The sequence below is a fragment of the Phyllopteryx taeniolatus genome, chromosome 1 (genome assembly GCF_024500385.1).
Source record: "Phyllopteryx taeniolatus isolate TA_2022b chromosome 1, UOR_Ptae_1.2, whole genome shotgun sequence".
Classification (NCBI taxonomy): domain Eukaryota; kingdom Metazoa; phylum Chordata; class Actinopteri; order Syngnathiformes; family Syngnathidae; genus Phyllopteryx; species Phyllopteryx taeniolatus.
In genome coordinates, this window is record NC_084502.1 from 27,682,589 (window position 1) to 27,700,832 (window position 18,244).

Here is an 18,244-nt window from a genome sequence, read left to right on the forward strand (position 1 = left end):
TAACACAGCCCCAAACCATCACAGATGCTGGCTTTTGAACTTTGCGTCCATAACAGTCCGGATGATTCTTTGGTCCGGAGGACACGACGTCCACAATTTCCAAAAACAATTTGAAATGTGGACTCGTCGGACCACAGAACACTTTTCCACATTGCATCAGTCCCTCTTAGATGAGCTCGGGCCCAGAGAAGCCGGCGGCGTTTCTGGGTGTTGTTGATAAATGGCTTTTGCTTTGCATAGTAGAGTTTTAGGTTGAACTTACGGATGTAGCGCTGAACTGTATTTACTGACATTGGTTTTCTGAAGTGTTCCTGAGCCCATGTGGTGATATCCTTTACACATTGATGTCGGTTTTTGATGCAGTGCCGCCTGAGGGATCGAAGGTCATGGGCATTCAATGTTGGTTTTCGGCCTTGTCGCTTACATGCAGTGATTTCTCCAGATTCTCAGAACCTTTTGATGATATTATGGACCGTAGATGATGAAATCCCTAAATTCCTTGCAATTGTACGCTGAGGAACATTGTCCTTAAACTGTTCGATTATTTTTTTTTAATCATGGCACCCACCTGTTCCCAATTAGCCTGTTCACCTGTGGGATGTTCCAAACAAGTGTTTGATGAGCATTCCTCAACTTTCTCAGTCTTTTTTGCCACCTGTCCCAGCTTTTTTGGAACGTGTTGCAGCCATATATTTTCTAAGTTAATGATTATTTGCTAAAAACAAAGTTTATCAGTTTGAACATTAAATACCTTGTCTTTGTAGTGTTTTCAATTAAATGTAGGTTGAACATGATTTGCAAATCATTGTATTCTGTTTTTATTTATGTTTAACCCAACGTCCCAACTTCATTGAAATTGGGATTGTAGAACAGCGATGCCTTGCGATACGAGTGCCATGACTAACGAGTTTTCCCAGAAACGAGCCATCACTTGGCCAATTTTTTTGTGTTGAGATCCATCCATTCATTTTCTTTACCGCTTATCCTCACTAGGGTCGCGGGCTGCTGGAGCCTATCCCAGCTATCTTCGGGCGGGAGGAGGGGTACACCCTGAACCGGCTGCCAGCCAATCGCAGGGCACATAGAAACAAACAACCATTCACATTCACACCTACGGGCAATTTAGCGTCTTCAATCAACCTACCATGCATGTTTTTGGGATGTGGGAGGAAACCGGAGAAATCCCACCCAGGCACGGGGAGAACATGCAAACTCTACACAGGCGGGGCCGGGATCTGAACCCCAGTCCCCAGAACTGTGAGGCAGATGTGCTAACCAGTCGCCCACCGTGCCGGCTTGTGTTGAGATATAAGCCAAAATGTGCGATGCCAGTGCGCTTTAGACCCCCACCACTGGATGGTGGCAGAAAACTTCACACCATCCAACAACCATCAGTTCACATTATTTTCCTTCCAGTGGAAGGAAATGCGCCATTAAGCTGGTTTTTACAACAAAGGTAAAGTACAACAAAGAAGGACAATACATTAGGTACAGTCATGGTTTGTGCCTGCATTGTCCATGTTTGCAGCCATATGTGGAGAGCAAATGTGATTACTGTGTTTTTATACAGTACAATACTGTTGAGTACAAGTTTTCTTATTTAAAACAAAGACCATTTAAAAAATATATATTATTTTGGTGTTTTTGGATGGGGCTGGAACAGATTAATTGCATTTTTTTTTCATTTCAATTGAGAGATAATTTAAGAAATTATTTTTTGGAGGTATGAACATGGTCACGGCATGAATTAAACTCGTATCTCAAGGCACCACTGTATGTTATACAGTAGTACCTTCCCCCTGATATACTGTACAATGACATAATTGCTAGCTCAATAACATCCTTGGAAAAATAAATCATCCAGCTTTCTTATTTTTCTTCTCTTCTTGTATTACTACTCAGGTCAATTCCTCGATTAAGGGCACTGTTCATAAACTGATGATGTACTTTTACCTGAAAGTCATCCACAGGGAACTGCAGCATGTCCCGCAGAGCATCACTGATGATCTGCATTTTGCTTTGTGTGATCACACTCTCATAGTCCAGAGGCTCAATGACCTTGGGCCTGACCTAGAAAATGAAACAATAACATGGCATCAACATGTGGTAGATCAAACTTGTGACCGCTAACTGTAAAACATATCAGAGAACTTGTTGTCGGGAGGAGAGGGTTATTCAAACTGTGTGGACAAGTTGCCATTGTTCTTTCACGATTTGTCATCGGTTAGAGCAGCTCGAAAAGTGAAGGGAGCGATGTAAGGATGAGCCTCGGGTCTGTGTGCGTGCGTGACTGTACCAGTCACTACGTCATGATCTCTAAACTGGAATGAATTAGTGGAGTAAGTCTCTCCTCATAGTTATGACAATGGTGGGAAGTAACACAGTTACTGTAGTTAAGTACCTGTATATTTTTCCAGTATCTGTACTTTACTTGAGTTTGAATTTTTCTGTCAGCTTTGTACATTTACGCACTACATTGGTTTACGAATATCTGTACTCGCTTCTGCTTACTCTGTCAAAATAGGTCTATTATACACTTTCTTTTTTTTTTACTTTCACTTGAGTACATCGTGTCAGTACTTTTGCTACCTCTACAATAATCCCCTTAATAATCACCTAACTGTTTCATTTATCAAAAATTAAATTGGAACTGATCATTCTTTGCTCGGTCAAATAAATTTCTGTCAATAAGATCTGAGTCACTTTGAGGTTTTAAGTTGTGTTGTCTTTGTTACGACTTCATACAAATTTGCCGTACCAGCTCATTGGTGTTAATGGGATGGCTGCGTACATCTGGCTTGACTATAATATAGATAGATAGATGTAGTAACATGACTTCTTTGCATTTTTGTTTTTTCTATTTTAATTTTATACACTGATTACAATCCATCCTTCCATTTTCTCAGTGCTTCACAACCTCATTGCTATGGGGCTCGAGCATATCCCAGATTACTTTGGGGCCAGAGGCAGGGCACACCCTGGGATGGTCATCAGGCACTGACAGAGAATCAACCATTCACACTTACATAATATGCATGTTTTGGAGTGTGGGAAGAAGGTGGAGTACACGAAGAAAATCCATGCATGCACAGGCAGAACAGCGAACCCCAAACCTCAGGACTGTAAGGCAGACATGCTAACCACTAGGTCAACGTGCTGCCCTGATTAGGATTAGGATTATGATTTCCTTGGGTGAAATTCTATTTCCACTCTGCTTTGTATTCTTACCACACAGAGAACCAAATCATACATATAACACACACATGCAGATGCAGATGCAATGAGAGATGTCGACTGGCAAGTGAAACTGTGGGTGAAGGGGTTTGGTGATTTGATCAAGGCTACCTCGACAGTAGTCAGGAAGTAGACAATCATCTTGACAACAACTGTTTGCCTTTTTTTTTTTTTTTTTTTGCCCACGATGTGATTCGAACGGTCCAAGCCTAAGTCCTTACAAATAAGCAACTGTTGTCCCCAGCCATTACAAACATTCAGATGGTAGCAAATACTGTTTTTGTTTATTGTGTGTGTTTATTATGCAGGTTTATTTAAAAATAGGTCAAATCCATATTTTTAATGTACCAACAAGTACAGTATAGCAGAATTAAATATCACCGTTGAATGAAAAGTATCTAGTGTTGTGGTACCTTTACCTTGACTTACAAGTTTAATATGTTCCGTAACAAAGCTATATACATGTTTTAAAGGACCTATAGTGTCCAAATGACTAAAATTGCTACTGAGTCTGTTGTGGGGGGGAATCTTTCTGCCGACATCGTTTTTAAGCCCATAACTTAGAGAGGTCCTTTTTAATAAAGCAAAACAGCAGTAAAAGAGATTGTAAAGACATAAACTGGTTTTATGAATTATAATTAGGCTAGAGTCAGTCAAGTTGGCAAGTGTGAGCCTCTCCTTCATGCTCCTGCCGAGTGTTTTCATTTTGTAATTGTGTTTGAGTCCCGTGCAATAAATGACTGAAAGTGCCTTGGCAACTGTAGCTTTTTTTTTTTTTTTTTTTCACTTCACTCAAGCGGTAGCGTATCTGAAGCCCGCTGGTAATTCAAAATGTGACGCAATACAAAGCAAAACAAAAATCAACCAAGTAACTTGTAAGTTGGATCATTCGAAAGTTGAGGTACCACTCCATCTCCAATTTTCTTTTCATTTTTTTGTAAAAAAACAAATGGAAAATCCCCCCAATTTTTTGGCTTCTGGTGTTGTACCAGAAGCAAAGTAGATGCGTAACGCGGCCACCAGTGATCGACTGCTCACGGCCATTTGTGGAGAAAGCAATCATCGCTGTCCCAGATGCTAGTGCTGACATTGCCACGCAACCATTTGCCTGGCAAAGGCACAACATCTGAATGCGTATGCACTTCAGCGAGTTCGGTCTGAATGGGCAAGTGAATAAACGCCAGCTCCTCTGATGCACCAGTTTTCTAGGAAGGCAATGTGAAAAGCGGCTTAATTGTGCCCTGCAATGCAATTGACAGGCAATCAGTCCAGAGTGTACCTCTCGTCCAAAACCGGGCTGTGAAAAGCTCCAACCTCATCCGTGACCCTGAACAGAATAAGCAGTAGAAAATGGATGGGTGGTTGTATTTGCCACAATACTGGCTTCCGTACACAGTGACATAATAACCTCTAGATGGAACTTTGAAACATCCATCCATCCATTTTCTGAGCCGCTTCTCCTCACTAGGCTCGTGGGCCTGTTGGAGCCTATCCCAGCTATCATCGGGCAGGAGGCGGGGTACACCCTGAACTGGTTGCCAGCCAATCGCAGGGCACATACAAACAAACAAACAACCATTCGCACTCACGTTCACACCTACGGGCAATTTAGAGTTGTCAATTAACCTACAATGCATGTTTTTGGGATGTGGCAGGAAACCGGAGTGCCACACGCAGACAACCCACACAGGCACAGGGAGAATATGCAAACTCCACACAGGCAGGGCCGGGGATTGAACACCAGTGCCGCCACTTTGAAACATCCATCCATCCATCCATTTTCTGAGCCGCTTCTCCTCACTAGGGTCGCGGGCATGCTGGAGCCTATCCCAGCTGTCATCGGGCAGGAGGCGGGGTACACCCAGAACTGGTTGCCAGCCAATTGCAGGGCACATAGAAACAAACAACCATTCAAACTCACAGTCATGCCTACGGGCAATTTAGAGTCTCCAATTCCTGCATGTTTTTGGGATGTGGGAGGAAACCGGAGTCCCCGGAGAAAACCCACGCAGGCACGGGGAGAACATGCAAACTCCACACAGGCGGAGCCGGGGATTGAACCCGGGTCCTCAGAACTGTGAGGCTGACGCTCTAACCAGTCGGCCACCGTGCCGCCCTCTTTGAAACATATCTAAATTTTATTTTATTTTTTTTAAAGCTGATCATGGCTGTGTTGATGAGGGATAAACTTACCACTGCTATCTCACTGTTGTCTCGATGCAACTTTGGTCATTAGAGACATACCCAATTGGGGTGCTCCGTGACTTATATGCTCTGTTTTATGGTATTTCTTACTTTTTCATGTGTCCAGCTAGTATCAGCTAGGTTGTCAAAACTTCCAGAATCTGTGGTACAGGAAGAGTTAAGGAGAAAAGGGAACTCAAGTTCCTAAAAATAAGGATCAACATTCAACTCCCTGGGGAGGTATACCCTGGAGCTGCTATTTCCCATTTCCGTCCAGTTCCTTTTAAAAGGCATCTTCAAAGATGCTTTTAATACCCAAGCTTGAAGATTAGGAATGCATTTTAAACAATCAGATCGGATTGCTTCTATCTTGCACTCAATTCACTGAATGAAGAGTAAGATTGGAATATCATCAGTAACTTACCGATGCCACCTGTGACCCAGCCTCCACCTCTGCATCAATCTCAGCCAAGCACTTGTACTTCTGTGGTGACTCTATCACCATCTCCCGTTTGGGGGCTTTTCCTGCCCGGCCCTGCATGGCGGGCAGTGCCCAGTGCTGCCTGCCTGTGATCAGGAGTGAGATTCACTGCACTGTGCACGTTGTCATGTTGTGCGGTGGTTTGCGAGAGCTCCGATGAACTTTTCTCTCTATGCTAAGTTGCAACGCCTGCCTTCTGTTCTCTCAGTAGAGGGCCCCTCCCACCTTTACAGCTGGGATAATGTGTGTGCGTGGTATGTTATGTGTGGGAGGATCTGAAAAATCTGCCTCTCCCCGCTTAAAAATTTTTTGTCATGGGTCAATTCCATAGCATATCTTGCTATATCATGAGTATATGTGCCATACAATTTAGCCTGTAATTGTGTAATTGCTGAGTCACACATTCAAAGTAATCTATTTTATCTTAATTCAAAAGATTTTGAGCGGATTTACAAAGGTTGGTGAAAGAAAGTCCGGGGTAGACTCCCTGTTGTTTAGTAAGTCTTCCCTTGTTTAAGTGAGTTGCGTAATGTCTCCAAAGACAAACCAAAAACACAAAAACAGACTGTTAGATTTATCTTACCCAACATTATAAAAAATAGACACAAAAGGAATGAAGACGCTGGTTTCTTTTTCTCATGAGGAGGACGTATGGGAGATTGTTCAGATTACAGCCTCTCATCACGCTCTAAACAATCTCTCCCGTCGCTCCTGTATTTATTTGAAATAGGGAGGTTTTACAAGACATTACGTACTAAGCTACAAGACACAACACACTAAGGGTAGGGTTTCAAGGTGAAGACATGGCACCAACACCTGCCACGTCCCCGACCACGTCCTTGGTCAAGGCGCCTTTCCATCGGAAGATTCCTGCTGAGTCATCTTCTTGAAGGCGAGACATCTTCCTTTCTCAAAATCGTCCATAATACTAATCCAAGCTAAGCAAATAAATGATAACTTCTACAATATATTTAACATTTCCCTCCTGTTTATCATGTATTTACACAAATTCTCATATCATCTTACAGTCACTTCATTTCGATTTTTGAACGGTAGAATCATTTTTATGAAACAAATACATTTACACTCAGAGTAAACTTGTCATACATGAATGTTGTAGTTTAAACATCGTAATCATCTGGATCAGGAAACAAATCAGGTAAAACAACAACATCATCATCATCATTATCGTCATCATTATCAATCTCCAATAAAGGATACATCTGCTCCATACGGTTCCTCTATGGGGGTAATTGCTGTGGTAATTAATCTACTGATTAAAGCCCGAATGCATGGGATACAACAACATCCACACTATGTCAGAATGGCTGCAAAAACAGCAATTGATATCAATATTGGTGAAATTAGGGTTTTGTATTTACCAAAAACGTCCATCCAGCTGTCTCACAAGGAGTGTTGATTGAGGGTCCGTAGACCATCGATGGCTCTGGTCAATCTGCCATCTGAAGCAGTATTGTTTGTTCTCCAAACATACCGCAAACACCTCCCTCTCTTGCGAGAGGAGCATGTCGACAGCTATGCGGTTTTGGAACGTCCTTGAGCTGCTCGTGCACAGCTTCCAACCCACTCTGAGTCCAATTTCCTAATCTCTGTACATTGAAGTGGATATAGTTTATCCCATCAACATTTTTATTAATCGTACACCACCAGCATATGAAGTATTCAAATCCTCCTGCAACTTGGTCAGCTAATTTGTATTGATTAGGAACCCCACGAGGAACACCTATGGCGTCGATGTATGTTTTATGTTGGATAATTTTGCCTCTGCCAGGATAAATCTCTTTTTTGTCTATGTTCTAGATTGGACAAAAACATTGGTGCCCTTTCCATTAAATCTTGAACAGGCATAGGGTATACTGACACATGCAATATCAAAGTGATAATAGCGCACAATCCAGATATATCTTTAGGTAATCTATCAAACACTCTATCATCTCCGCACCACCACCAGATGTCGCTGCGTGATACTGGCATAAACTTTGGTCCGACTTTTAAGGTTACTTTACACTGTGTGTCGTTCAGTGGTCCTAATTTTTTGCCTTTACTAATCATGCTTCTACAAGTAAAATTATTCGGTGCTACTAAAGTAGAAAACATTGGTTTGTGTTTATCTGCTTTTGTTACGGGATATATAGGATCCCATGATTTACACCTCTCAGTTGGTACAGTAGCGTTCATTAATGGAATAATACAATCTTGTGATAATTGTGCCGGAACTATGCGCAACAAAGGCCTGGGACCCATGCAAACCACACAATTGAACGCAAGGCAAGAACATGGTGGACCCAATTGCAGGAGCAGGAGGCAAGGCAGGAGTGCGGGAGTCTCAAAATAATAATATGTAATCACAATGATAAAAACAACTGGCGACTATGACATGGCAAGACATGTGACAACGACAATGAACCGACAAGAGCTGAAAGAAACCAGGGAACTAAATACAAACAAATTGACGAGACAATGAGGAACACCTGGACAAGACACGAGTGCCTGGAGAGAGCTGATTGGTCGACACAAAGTAGACGAGAACAGGTGGACACAACAACCTAATGAGCACACGACAAACATGGAACACAGGAAAACATGGACCAAAACTAAACACAACCCAAACCAAAACACAGACCATGACACTTTGCCAGTGACTAGTATTACACAAAGTTTATTAAACACGGAATTTAAGTACGTACAGGACTCCGCCGTCCCTCGATTACTTGTGACTAGTATTACACAAGGTTTATTCTGCCACAGGCTTCTTCTTTCGCGCAATTCACTCACTCTTTAATCCTTTTTCCGAAAAAAATTACAAATTTAACTCACCAAAGTCGTCTTCAATCCTGTGGATTGTCGTCAACCTTCAGATCCCAGTTGAGGAGAACGAAGACCAGTCCCGGAAAGGGTCTCAATTGCCGTGGCCACGGTCTCTTAACTGGATGTCGGCTCCACAACTGGAATCCTCGGGTGTATTGACATCCGGCTCGAAGGACCAATTTAATGTTAGATTTATCTTACCCAACATTATAAAAAAATAGACACAAAAGGAATGAAGACGCTGGTTTCTTTTTCTCGTGAGGAGGGCGTATGGGAGATTGTTCAGATTACAGCCTCTCATCACGCTCTAAACAATCTCTCCCGTCGCTCCTGTATTTATTTGAAATAGGGAGGTTTTACAAGACATTACGTACTAAGCTACAAGACACAACACACTAAGGGTAGGGTTTCAAGGTGAAGACATGGCACCAACACCTGCCACGTCCCCGACCACGTCCTTGGTCAAGGCGCCTTTCCATCGGAAGATTCCTGCTGAGTCATCTTCTTGAAGGCGAGACATCTTCCTTTCTCAAAATCGTCCATAATACTAATGCAAGCTAAGCAAATAAATGATAACTTCTACAATATATTTAACACAGATAATACTAGAGAGCACGTAACCGAGGCATCCATACGGATAAGCGCCATCTTGGAAAAGAGACTGGGTAAGTGCAGCTATGGCTTTTTTTTCCAAGGGAGAAATGTTTCCATTAGCAAAATATTGGACTTTTTCTGCAATGTCAAAGGCTTCGGCAATAATTTATAGGCAATGGAAAGAACATATTGCGACATTGCTTCGGACCCCAAGAGTCCAGTAAGATTTCTGTCGTTTATGCTGCCTGCAGCCTCTGGGGACATATTTCTGGGGGCATATTTCCTGCAAACCTGTTTTGTCGTGAAATCGAGCCAGGCCTGGACTGGCAATTGGGCATAACAGGCATTTGCCAGGGGTGAACCAATCAGAAGTTGGATGAAAGCGGCCCACCCATGTGGAAGGAGCAGCCTTTTGTTCTATCTTTAGTATAGACAGTGGACTGAACGAATCAGGATGTAGGACAAATGCTGCCCCACCCCTTCCATGTGCTCTCTCATGTCACTGCTTGCTCTACACAAGTGTAGAGAAAAGACGGGGGGCTGCGCAGAAGTTGAGTATAAACAAATTGATGAAACTCATCTTACATGCTGCAAAATATGCTAACATCACAGATACAGTATGGTCTCTGGTAGGGCTGCTGTGGCCTCCTTCTCTGTGATATGATCAATGCTCCTGCAACAGCAGGTCCAACAGGTGAACTGCAGCGGGCAGGGAGAGAAGCAGCACAGATACATGTGGGCTTTTGAAAGCTGGCGATAGAGTGATTGTATTGTATTGAGCAATGTCGACTGATTAGTATTACCAATTTATATTGATACAAAATCTTGCAGCCACGGTACCTTTTTCTAATAAAATAGCAAATGGTGGATGCTGAGAACTTGATTGAGCAGCAAGTGTCCATTTTAGGTTACGTCATAACTTTTTAGCTATTTAGTGAAAATTACCCGAAGGAATTTAAGATACCTCAAATTTGTTATCACTTCCATTTATTCATTTCTTCATCCAAACAGTCTTGTTTCCTTTCATTACTTTAGTAGTTCATAACTGCATTATTTATCTATCTATTGGCCGGACAAGAGAAAAATCATGGGTATATACTACATTTACAACAGTGTTGTCTATTACTCAAATTAAAAAGTTACATTATAAACAATGTATTTCTTTTTTTAACAAACAAACAACCATTCGCACCCACATTCACACCTACGGGCAATTTCGAGTCTTCAATCAACCTACCACGCATGTTATTGGGATGTGGGAGGAAACCGGAGTGCCCGGAGAAAACCCACCCAGAAAAATGAAAGAAACCACAATGACATCCACAATATTCAATCCCTGCCAAAGTCCTTCACATCATATACCCCTGCAGCTTTCTGTGGGCTGAGCACCCCCCCCCCACACATAACCTAAAATCGCCCCTGGGCCCATGTAAACGCCAGATCGGAATACATCAGCACATTTCAACAGTGGACCAGAGATCTTCAATCTGAATGATTTAAATCGGAAAGACAAAAAAGTCTCTGTGTACACTCTGCTTATGTTTTCTGTTAAATATGATGGATCTTAAAATGGCAGTATGATTCTTTTTAACACAAGAATCAAATAAAGGCTCACTGATTATATATTACAGAGCCCACAGAAAGGACAAAAGGGGAGAAATTCATCAATAACCAACAAAACTTAACAATTATGTTTTAAAGTCCCATTATATATAACTTGGAATGAAATGACTGTTATGAAGTACGGAAAATTAAATGAACATACTGTAAAACTAATTAAACTACAGCTTCTCAAATATTGAATCAATTATCTGCTTTTTAAAAGTGTTGACGTGCTCTGTAAATAAAGTTGGATGGAGAATATCTACTCTGTCACCATCCTGACTGCTCCCTGTTGTTTTCTATTTGCCAGTCTCGTTGAGCCTTCGGTGATGGCATTGCCAGTTCTGCATTATAATAACCCTCTTGTCTTGTCTCTCTGCTGCACTGAGGTCATCCCTGCTTCATTCACCAACATCTTGGCAGCACTTCGCACACTGTTAAACCTCCAAAAGCTATTGTTGATAGTGTAACATGCAATTTGAATATGCTAGGAGAGGAGAAAGTGGAGTTGACATTTGTTCAAACAAGTACAATTCTGTTTAAATCCTTGTAAAAGTGGAGAAAGCAGTAAGTGGAGGATGAAGAGCTCTATTTGCTTTTTGCGCAGATTGAAACCATTAGGAAGTGTTAGCTTTCCAAGAGACTGTCATGCTCACTCTCACATGCAATGGTGACGTTGAGCCTCTTAAATGCACACACACGGGCACGCACACACACAAACGCCCACTTTATGGGCAGGTTCATGTTATCTTTGGGAGCCAAATGCGTTGTATAACTCCAAGGACTCAGGAGGAAGAAAGTACAAAGGCGTTTCCTGAAAAGTAATCAAACTTCCCTCTTTGACTGATCTAAGTCCATAGTCAGAATTTCTGTAACAGCAGGTAGTGCATGAAAAACATGTGAGACATATGGATAAATGATGCAACTTGAGAGAGGAGTTTCCAGCGTCTCAATGATGTCGGAGCTCATAGTGGTGCTAATGTCCCCAGCTGAGATTTAGTACCTCTGAACAGAATTAAGAGCTGAATCACCCAAGTGGTCCAAAAGCTATGTGTTCATTTCTAATTACTTCCACAGAAGTTGTCTTTTTTGTTGGTGTTGTTGTCCTCTACTCTTTTCTTTTTGTTTTCATCTTTAGTCATTACCCACAAAATAATTGTGAAGAGGTGGGGCATGGCAATGAAAGATTTAAAGGGCACATATTTTTGCTATTTAGACCTCCATAGAGTGACTCTCTAACTTAGTATGAAAGTGTCAATTTCATTTTAAAAAACACCTTGGTTTTGTCATACAAGTCTCCACAAAAGGCCCCGCTGACAGCTACTTCTGTTTAACCTAGCGTTGTCTCCGCTTTGTCCATATTTGGCTAAGACCGCCCTCTTTCCTCTGATTGGTTCCCTCCGTGAAGAAGACCCAATTGTGAGAGCGCACGTGTAAATGGATAGCATACTGCTCCCTCTCTGCCTTCCAATCTTAAATCACCACCTGCTGGTAGATATTTACCACAAAGGGGCTGTATAGTGTAATTACTGTATATATTATACAAATAAAAAGTATAGTATATGTATATATATATAAACATTGTTGTGTCAATTAGAATTGTCCTGGGGGAAAATGTAACTGTAGTTGTAGTAAAAGTATTACCTTAATATTATTTAAAATACTAGCCGTTAAATGGATTTTCTCATCCCTTCCTCTTGCTGACCATTCATATATCAAATGCAGCAAGACTCACAAAATGTTGGTGTAGTGGTACACTCGCCTGACTGGGGTGTGGTGACCAAGTGTTAAGTTCCCACTCAGTGATGGTGTGAATGTGAGTGCAAAATGGTTCTCCGTGTGTGTACGTGCCCTGTGACTGGCTGGTGACCAGTTCAGGGTGTAGTCTGCCTTTTGCCCGGAGTCAGCTGGGATATACTCCATCGCCCCGTGACCCTAAACAGGATAAGTAGTGTTGAGAATGGATGGATATAACAATAAAATATGTTTCGATTCAGATTTTAAATAGTAGTTATTGTGCTTTGAAGTTGGATCTCTCAACATACACACAACCCTATTAATAAAACCTTTTTCGCCATCTGGAGGGAGAGAGAGGTGAGGTGACTTATGAGAAATGATATGACAAGCTGATTGCGCTGACCATGTGTAGCCCTAACGCAGGGGTGTCAAACACATTCAGAGGGCCAATTTCATTGTGAAAGCATATACAGTGGGTACGGAAAGTATTCAAACCCCCTTAAAATTTTCATTCTTTGTTATATTGCAGCCATTTGCTAAAATCATTTAAGTTCTTTTTTTCCTCATTAATATACACACAGCACCCCATATTGACAGAAAAAAAATGGAATTGTTGAAATTTTTGCAGATTTATTAAAAGAGAAAAACTGAAATTTTACACAGCCATAAGTATTGAGACCCTTTGCTCAGTATTTAGTAGAAGCACCGTTTTGAGCTAATACACTCTCCCGATTGCATGTCTGTAGCTCAGCCACAGTGATCTTTGGGTTCTTCTTTACCTCTCTCACCAAGGCTCTTCTGACCCAATTGCTCAGTTTGGCCGGACGGCCAGCTCTAGGAAGGGTTCTGGTCGTCCCAAACGTCTTCCATTTAAGGATCACGGAGGCCACTGTGTTCTTAGGAACCTTCAGTGCAGCAGAATTTTTTTTTTTTGTAACCTTGGCCAGATCTGCGCCTTGCCACAATTGTCTCTGAGCTCTTCAGGAAGTTCCTTTGACCTCATGATTCTCATGATGCTCTGACATGCACTGTAAGCTGTAAGGTCTTAAGCGAAGGGTCTAAATACTTATGGCTGTGTGATATTTCAGTTTTTCTTTTTTAATGTGCAAAAATTTCAACAATTCCGTTTTTTTCTGTCAATATGGGGTGCTGTGTGTAAATTGATGAATAGTTACTTTTGAAATCAGAAGTCAATGAAAATAGTTTATCTATTGTTCATTGCATTTAAAAAGGGTTTGTATCAAGAAAATGGCAATTTAGCAGGAAACATAAAGTAGATTATATGATTTGCTTCAGCGGGCCACATGAAACGACATAGGGGGGCGATCTGGTCCCCGGGCCTTGAGTTTGACACCTATGACCTAAGGTAAGTCCTCTCTTCAATTTTTCATAGATGTTCAATGTCTTCAGCTGTAACCAAAGCAACCCTGTTACTCATATTATCACAAAAAGACCTATTGATATCAATATTTTTCTTTTTTGTTATATAGCTAAATTTCTTCTTGACCTGTTAGCGTAGCAGTCAACAGAGTTCAAACATGTACCCGAAAAGTAGGTTTGTCATATCTACAATTCTGTTGCAGAGATCCGCTTGTGAATTACTGTACTGATATATAACTCCAGTGCAATTTTGACTACTCATAATTCCAGTTACAGAATCCTGCAATGCCATTTCACCTAGTTAAAATTGTATTTCACATATCTGAAAATTGACATGTAGAAATCTTGAATTGAGGTGAATTAAGTATATCTTGAACTGGAATTATAACTATTCAGAATCAAGTTGTCGATGTCTCAAACTAGAGTTGCATATATCAATTCCGTTGCAGAGATCTGTAATTCACAGCAGATATCTTCAAATGAGTTGTAGACATTTGTCATGACAAAGTCCAAACACATGAATGGCAAGTGACGTTATTTGTCCAAGGCAAAAGGCAGTGGCGGTTTTAGGTGGGAGCCAGTGGGGGATGGTGTCCCCTTAACACTGTGCCTACACGAGAATGAAGAAAAAAAACACCATTGGACAAAAAAGATTCTGTATATACAGCACTGTACATGACTCAAAGCTGAGCAAAGCACATGCACACATGCTATGAAATGAACACAAAAGACTGCTGGAAATACATTAATTTATTATTATACATAATGGCACGGTGAGTGACTGGTTGGCACATTTGCCTCACAGTTCTGAGGACCCGGGTTCAAATCCAGCCTCACCTGTGTGGAGTTTGCATGTTCTCCCTGTGCCTGCGTGGGTTTTCTCCAGGTACTCCCGCATCCCAAAAACATGCATGGTAGGATAATTGAAGACTCTAAATTGCCTGTAGGTATGAATGGGAGTGCAAATGGTTGTTTGCTTATATGTGCACTAAGTTTGGCTGGCGACTAGTTCAGGGTGTACCCCGCCTCTCACCCGAAGTTAGCTGAGGTAAACTCCAGCATACCTGTGACCCTGGTGAAGATAAACGGTATGGAAGATGGATGGAGATAGATATATATATATATATATATATATATATATATATATATATATATATATACACACACACACACACTAACAGGTCAAGAACAAATTTAGCTATATAACAAAAAAGAAACATTGATATCAATATGTCTTTTTGTGATAATATGAATAACAGGGTTGCTTTGGTTACAGCATTAATTACAACCTAATGAAATAGTTAATTATATATATATAATTAACCATTTCATTAGGTTGTAATTCTAGGTCAGTGCTTTTGAAAGTGTTTAGGCCAGCAGAGAAGGCCCTCAGTGAGCGGGGCTTCGTACAGCGTCACAGTGAAGAGGACGAAGCGGGCCAAGTTCTTCTCCACCGCCTTGGTGAGCTTGAACTGTCCGCGGAATAAGAAGATCTTCAATGCGTATATCAGTTTGCCCATCCAGCGAGCGCGGTGGAAGGCTCCAGGCTTGGACATACTGATTCCTCGAGGGGGAACGCCGCCCAGAGCGACGATCGTCAAGTTGAGGAGTTCCCGATAGTCATCGCGGGGCTGCGTAGCTTGGAGCTTCTCCTTGCAGAACATGATGACTTCGTCACTGGTGGGCGGGATCGGCTCAGTCGGCTCGAACACCGTCTGATCGATGGACTCCCATCCGGCCTTGAAGCGTTTGAAGAGTTGGATGTCAGGCCCAGACGACGGTGCGAAACAGGCGCTGAACGATTTGTCGGCTACGATCTCAAGATCGCGCACGACAGTGTTGGAGGCGGTAGTGTCGAAAGACATCCCCACAACGCGTTCGGTGACGCCCCAATCGTCCAGGCAGCTGATAACCACGGTGGCAACATCGTCACCCTTCCCGCTGGGCAAGCGTGGGACGCCGAGGAGCTTGTTAACGCCATCCCCGGAAACGAGGAGGGGAAGACGCTCGGCTGCCGTTGTGTCGGTGATATCGGCGATGATGTTTCCGTCCCAGTGGAGAACGAGGGGGACACCCGGAGAGAACGCCTCCTGGATCTCCTTCGTCACATCCTCCCTGACGCACCTCCGGTGTCGTTGAATCGATTGCGGGTTGACTGCAAGGTTCGAGGGGATTGGGCTGTACGCCTGAGCAGCAGAGTGGAAGATGTGGACAGCGTTCCAGTCAGATCTCCTTGTTCGATCGAGCGCAGCTGCAATCTGCGGGGTCACCGCCGAGGCTCGAGCTCTGCTGCGCTTTGGGGGGGAGGGAGCAAAAGAAGGCCCGGGGCCATCATCATTGCCGTCGTCTTCATCAGCTGTTTCCGTGGCACTGCTTGAGGAAGAACTCCCCAGTTCGACTGTGCCCTCTTCCGGGGCGGCGGTGCGCTTCCTGGATTGTTTCATACGACGCCTTTCAAGCGCCGCCAACTTGCTGCCGATGCCCATCATAACCCCCTTGCGGCCGTCCTTGTCGCGCTGCATGGCGAGGAACCTACGATCTTCCATGTTGAGAGTCAATTCGACGTCCTTCATGGCGACGTCGAAGAGGAGGTCAAGCCGGGTCACGAATTCTTCACGCTTTTTTGTCTCCGTCGGGGACTTGCGGCTCTTGTGTTTTCCCAGCACACGCCACAGATCGTACTCATTTGTCACCTTTTTAGCTGCGTGGTGTTTTTCCTTCGTGGAGATCTTGGCCTTCTCCCAGAACAAGAACACCTTCTCCACCACCAGGTTCGCCGCCTCCTAAACCGTCTTCTTTTCTTGATTGTGGAAGAACCGGCTCAGCACTTCCTTCAAAGAGGGCAGCTGCTTCCCCATCATTGGCTGGGGGTTCGGCTGGCCGAGGCGCCAGACCTCCGTCGCCTTCCTCATTGCTTTCGCGGTCGCCATGCTTGTCACTCGAATACTTGCCACGACAGAAATAACACCTGAAACTGAGGGAGAACAAAATTAGTGAATAATAAAATATGGTAACCGAAATACAATTGACCACACAAAATGTCACACAAGTTTTTTCTCGACGTTTTACACCCTAACGAGTCTTTTGAACCCAACTTCCAAGTGCACTTTTTTCAAACATTTTCTAACAAATGTAGGCTTGTTAATTTTTTTATACTACTGCGCCAAACTGGCTTTGGGGCACCTCTTAATATGTCCGATCGATCTGAAACGTCGCAGGAAGTGTTTTCTCATGGTTTCGCACCATATCCAGGCCTTCGCTCATTGAGATATTCATTTTTCAAATTCTCACTACAAATAAGGACCACCCTAGCCCTCACAGCACACCACTCTTGAAAAATACATAAGCTTGAGCACCTCAAATATGACATCCAAGTATTTTGGAATCAACTGCATTTTTGTTGTGCTCATTGTATTATTCTGGTAATATACCTTCAGTGGCACCAGGCATTTTTTAAATTATTTTTTATTTATTTATTCCTTCTTGCCTGGGCCACGGAGGGGTTCTAGAAATGCCCCTGGCTCTTGTGCACTAACGCACTTGCTGCACAATGAAAACGAGTAAGGAGTCACGACACAGAGCATAGTCTACAATTTACCTCACGGTACAACAGCACAACAAAAATGAAAACCAACATGTGAGTAAAACACACAGACAACTACAGTACTGTATTATTATGGGGAAACACAGAAAGGTCTAACGTTACGAGTGACACGTAATTACCACATGTACAATATGCCAGTAGGCATGCCGGTAAGCATTGTTGGAGGTGCTGAAAGCACCCCTAAAATGAATCCCAAACCCCTTGATTTTGAAGAATCAAAAAACAAATAATTGAACTTTAGGTTGTTTTTAAATGCAACAAAATGTAAGAAAATGTAAAACTGTGTAGTACTTGGTTGAAATATCATGCTGTATTGAAACAACAAAAATGGTTTGCGCCACTCAATCTTTCCCAGATCTGCCAGACTGGACTCTGACCGCTCAACCTATAAGCAGAGCAATACCTGTCTTCCAGTCATATGGCGTAAATGCCCGGCTTAAACCTGGATATTTGGAACATTTCTTAACTTCAACCACTCAATACCAACACACTATTATCATTACCAGTCCTCATTTTGCTGCATTTCATCATAGCTCACTATTTATGTTGTTAGGTGGGAGTTAGCCGACATTTTTTCTAGCTATAGGAAACAATTCAGG

At 42.6% G+C, this 18,244-nt stretch overlaps 2 protein-coding genes across 3 annotated transcripts in view; one reads left to right on the forward strand and one right to left on the reverse strand.

Annotated features, from left to right (window-relative positions):
* Window positions 1–6,084, reverse strand: part of LOC133483642 (dedicator of cytokinesis protein 9-like) — a 61,920-nt gene extending 55,836 nt beyond the window's left edge. The window contains exons 1-2 of one of the 2 annotated variants that reach the window (XM_061785137.1): window positions 5,843–6,084; window positions 1,954–2,070 (exon numbers count right to left, since the gene is read on the reverse strand). In XM_061785137.1, the coding sequence (XP_061641121.1) occupies window positions 1,954–2,070; window positions 5,843–5,959 (234 nt within the window). In that variant the 5' untranslated portion in view covers window positions 5,960–6,084. The remainder of the gene's footprint in view (window positions 1–1,953; window positions 2,071–5,842) is intronic. The other variant, XM_061785128.1, reaches the window with a different exon arrangement.
* Window positions 1–18,244, forward strand: part of LOC133483626 (bone morphogenetic protein receptor type-2-like) — a 78,940-nt gene that overhangs the window by 4,683 nt on the left and 56,013 nt on the right. The window lies entirely within an intron of this gene.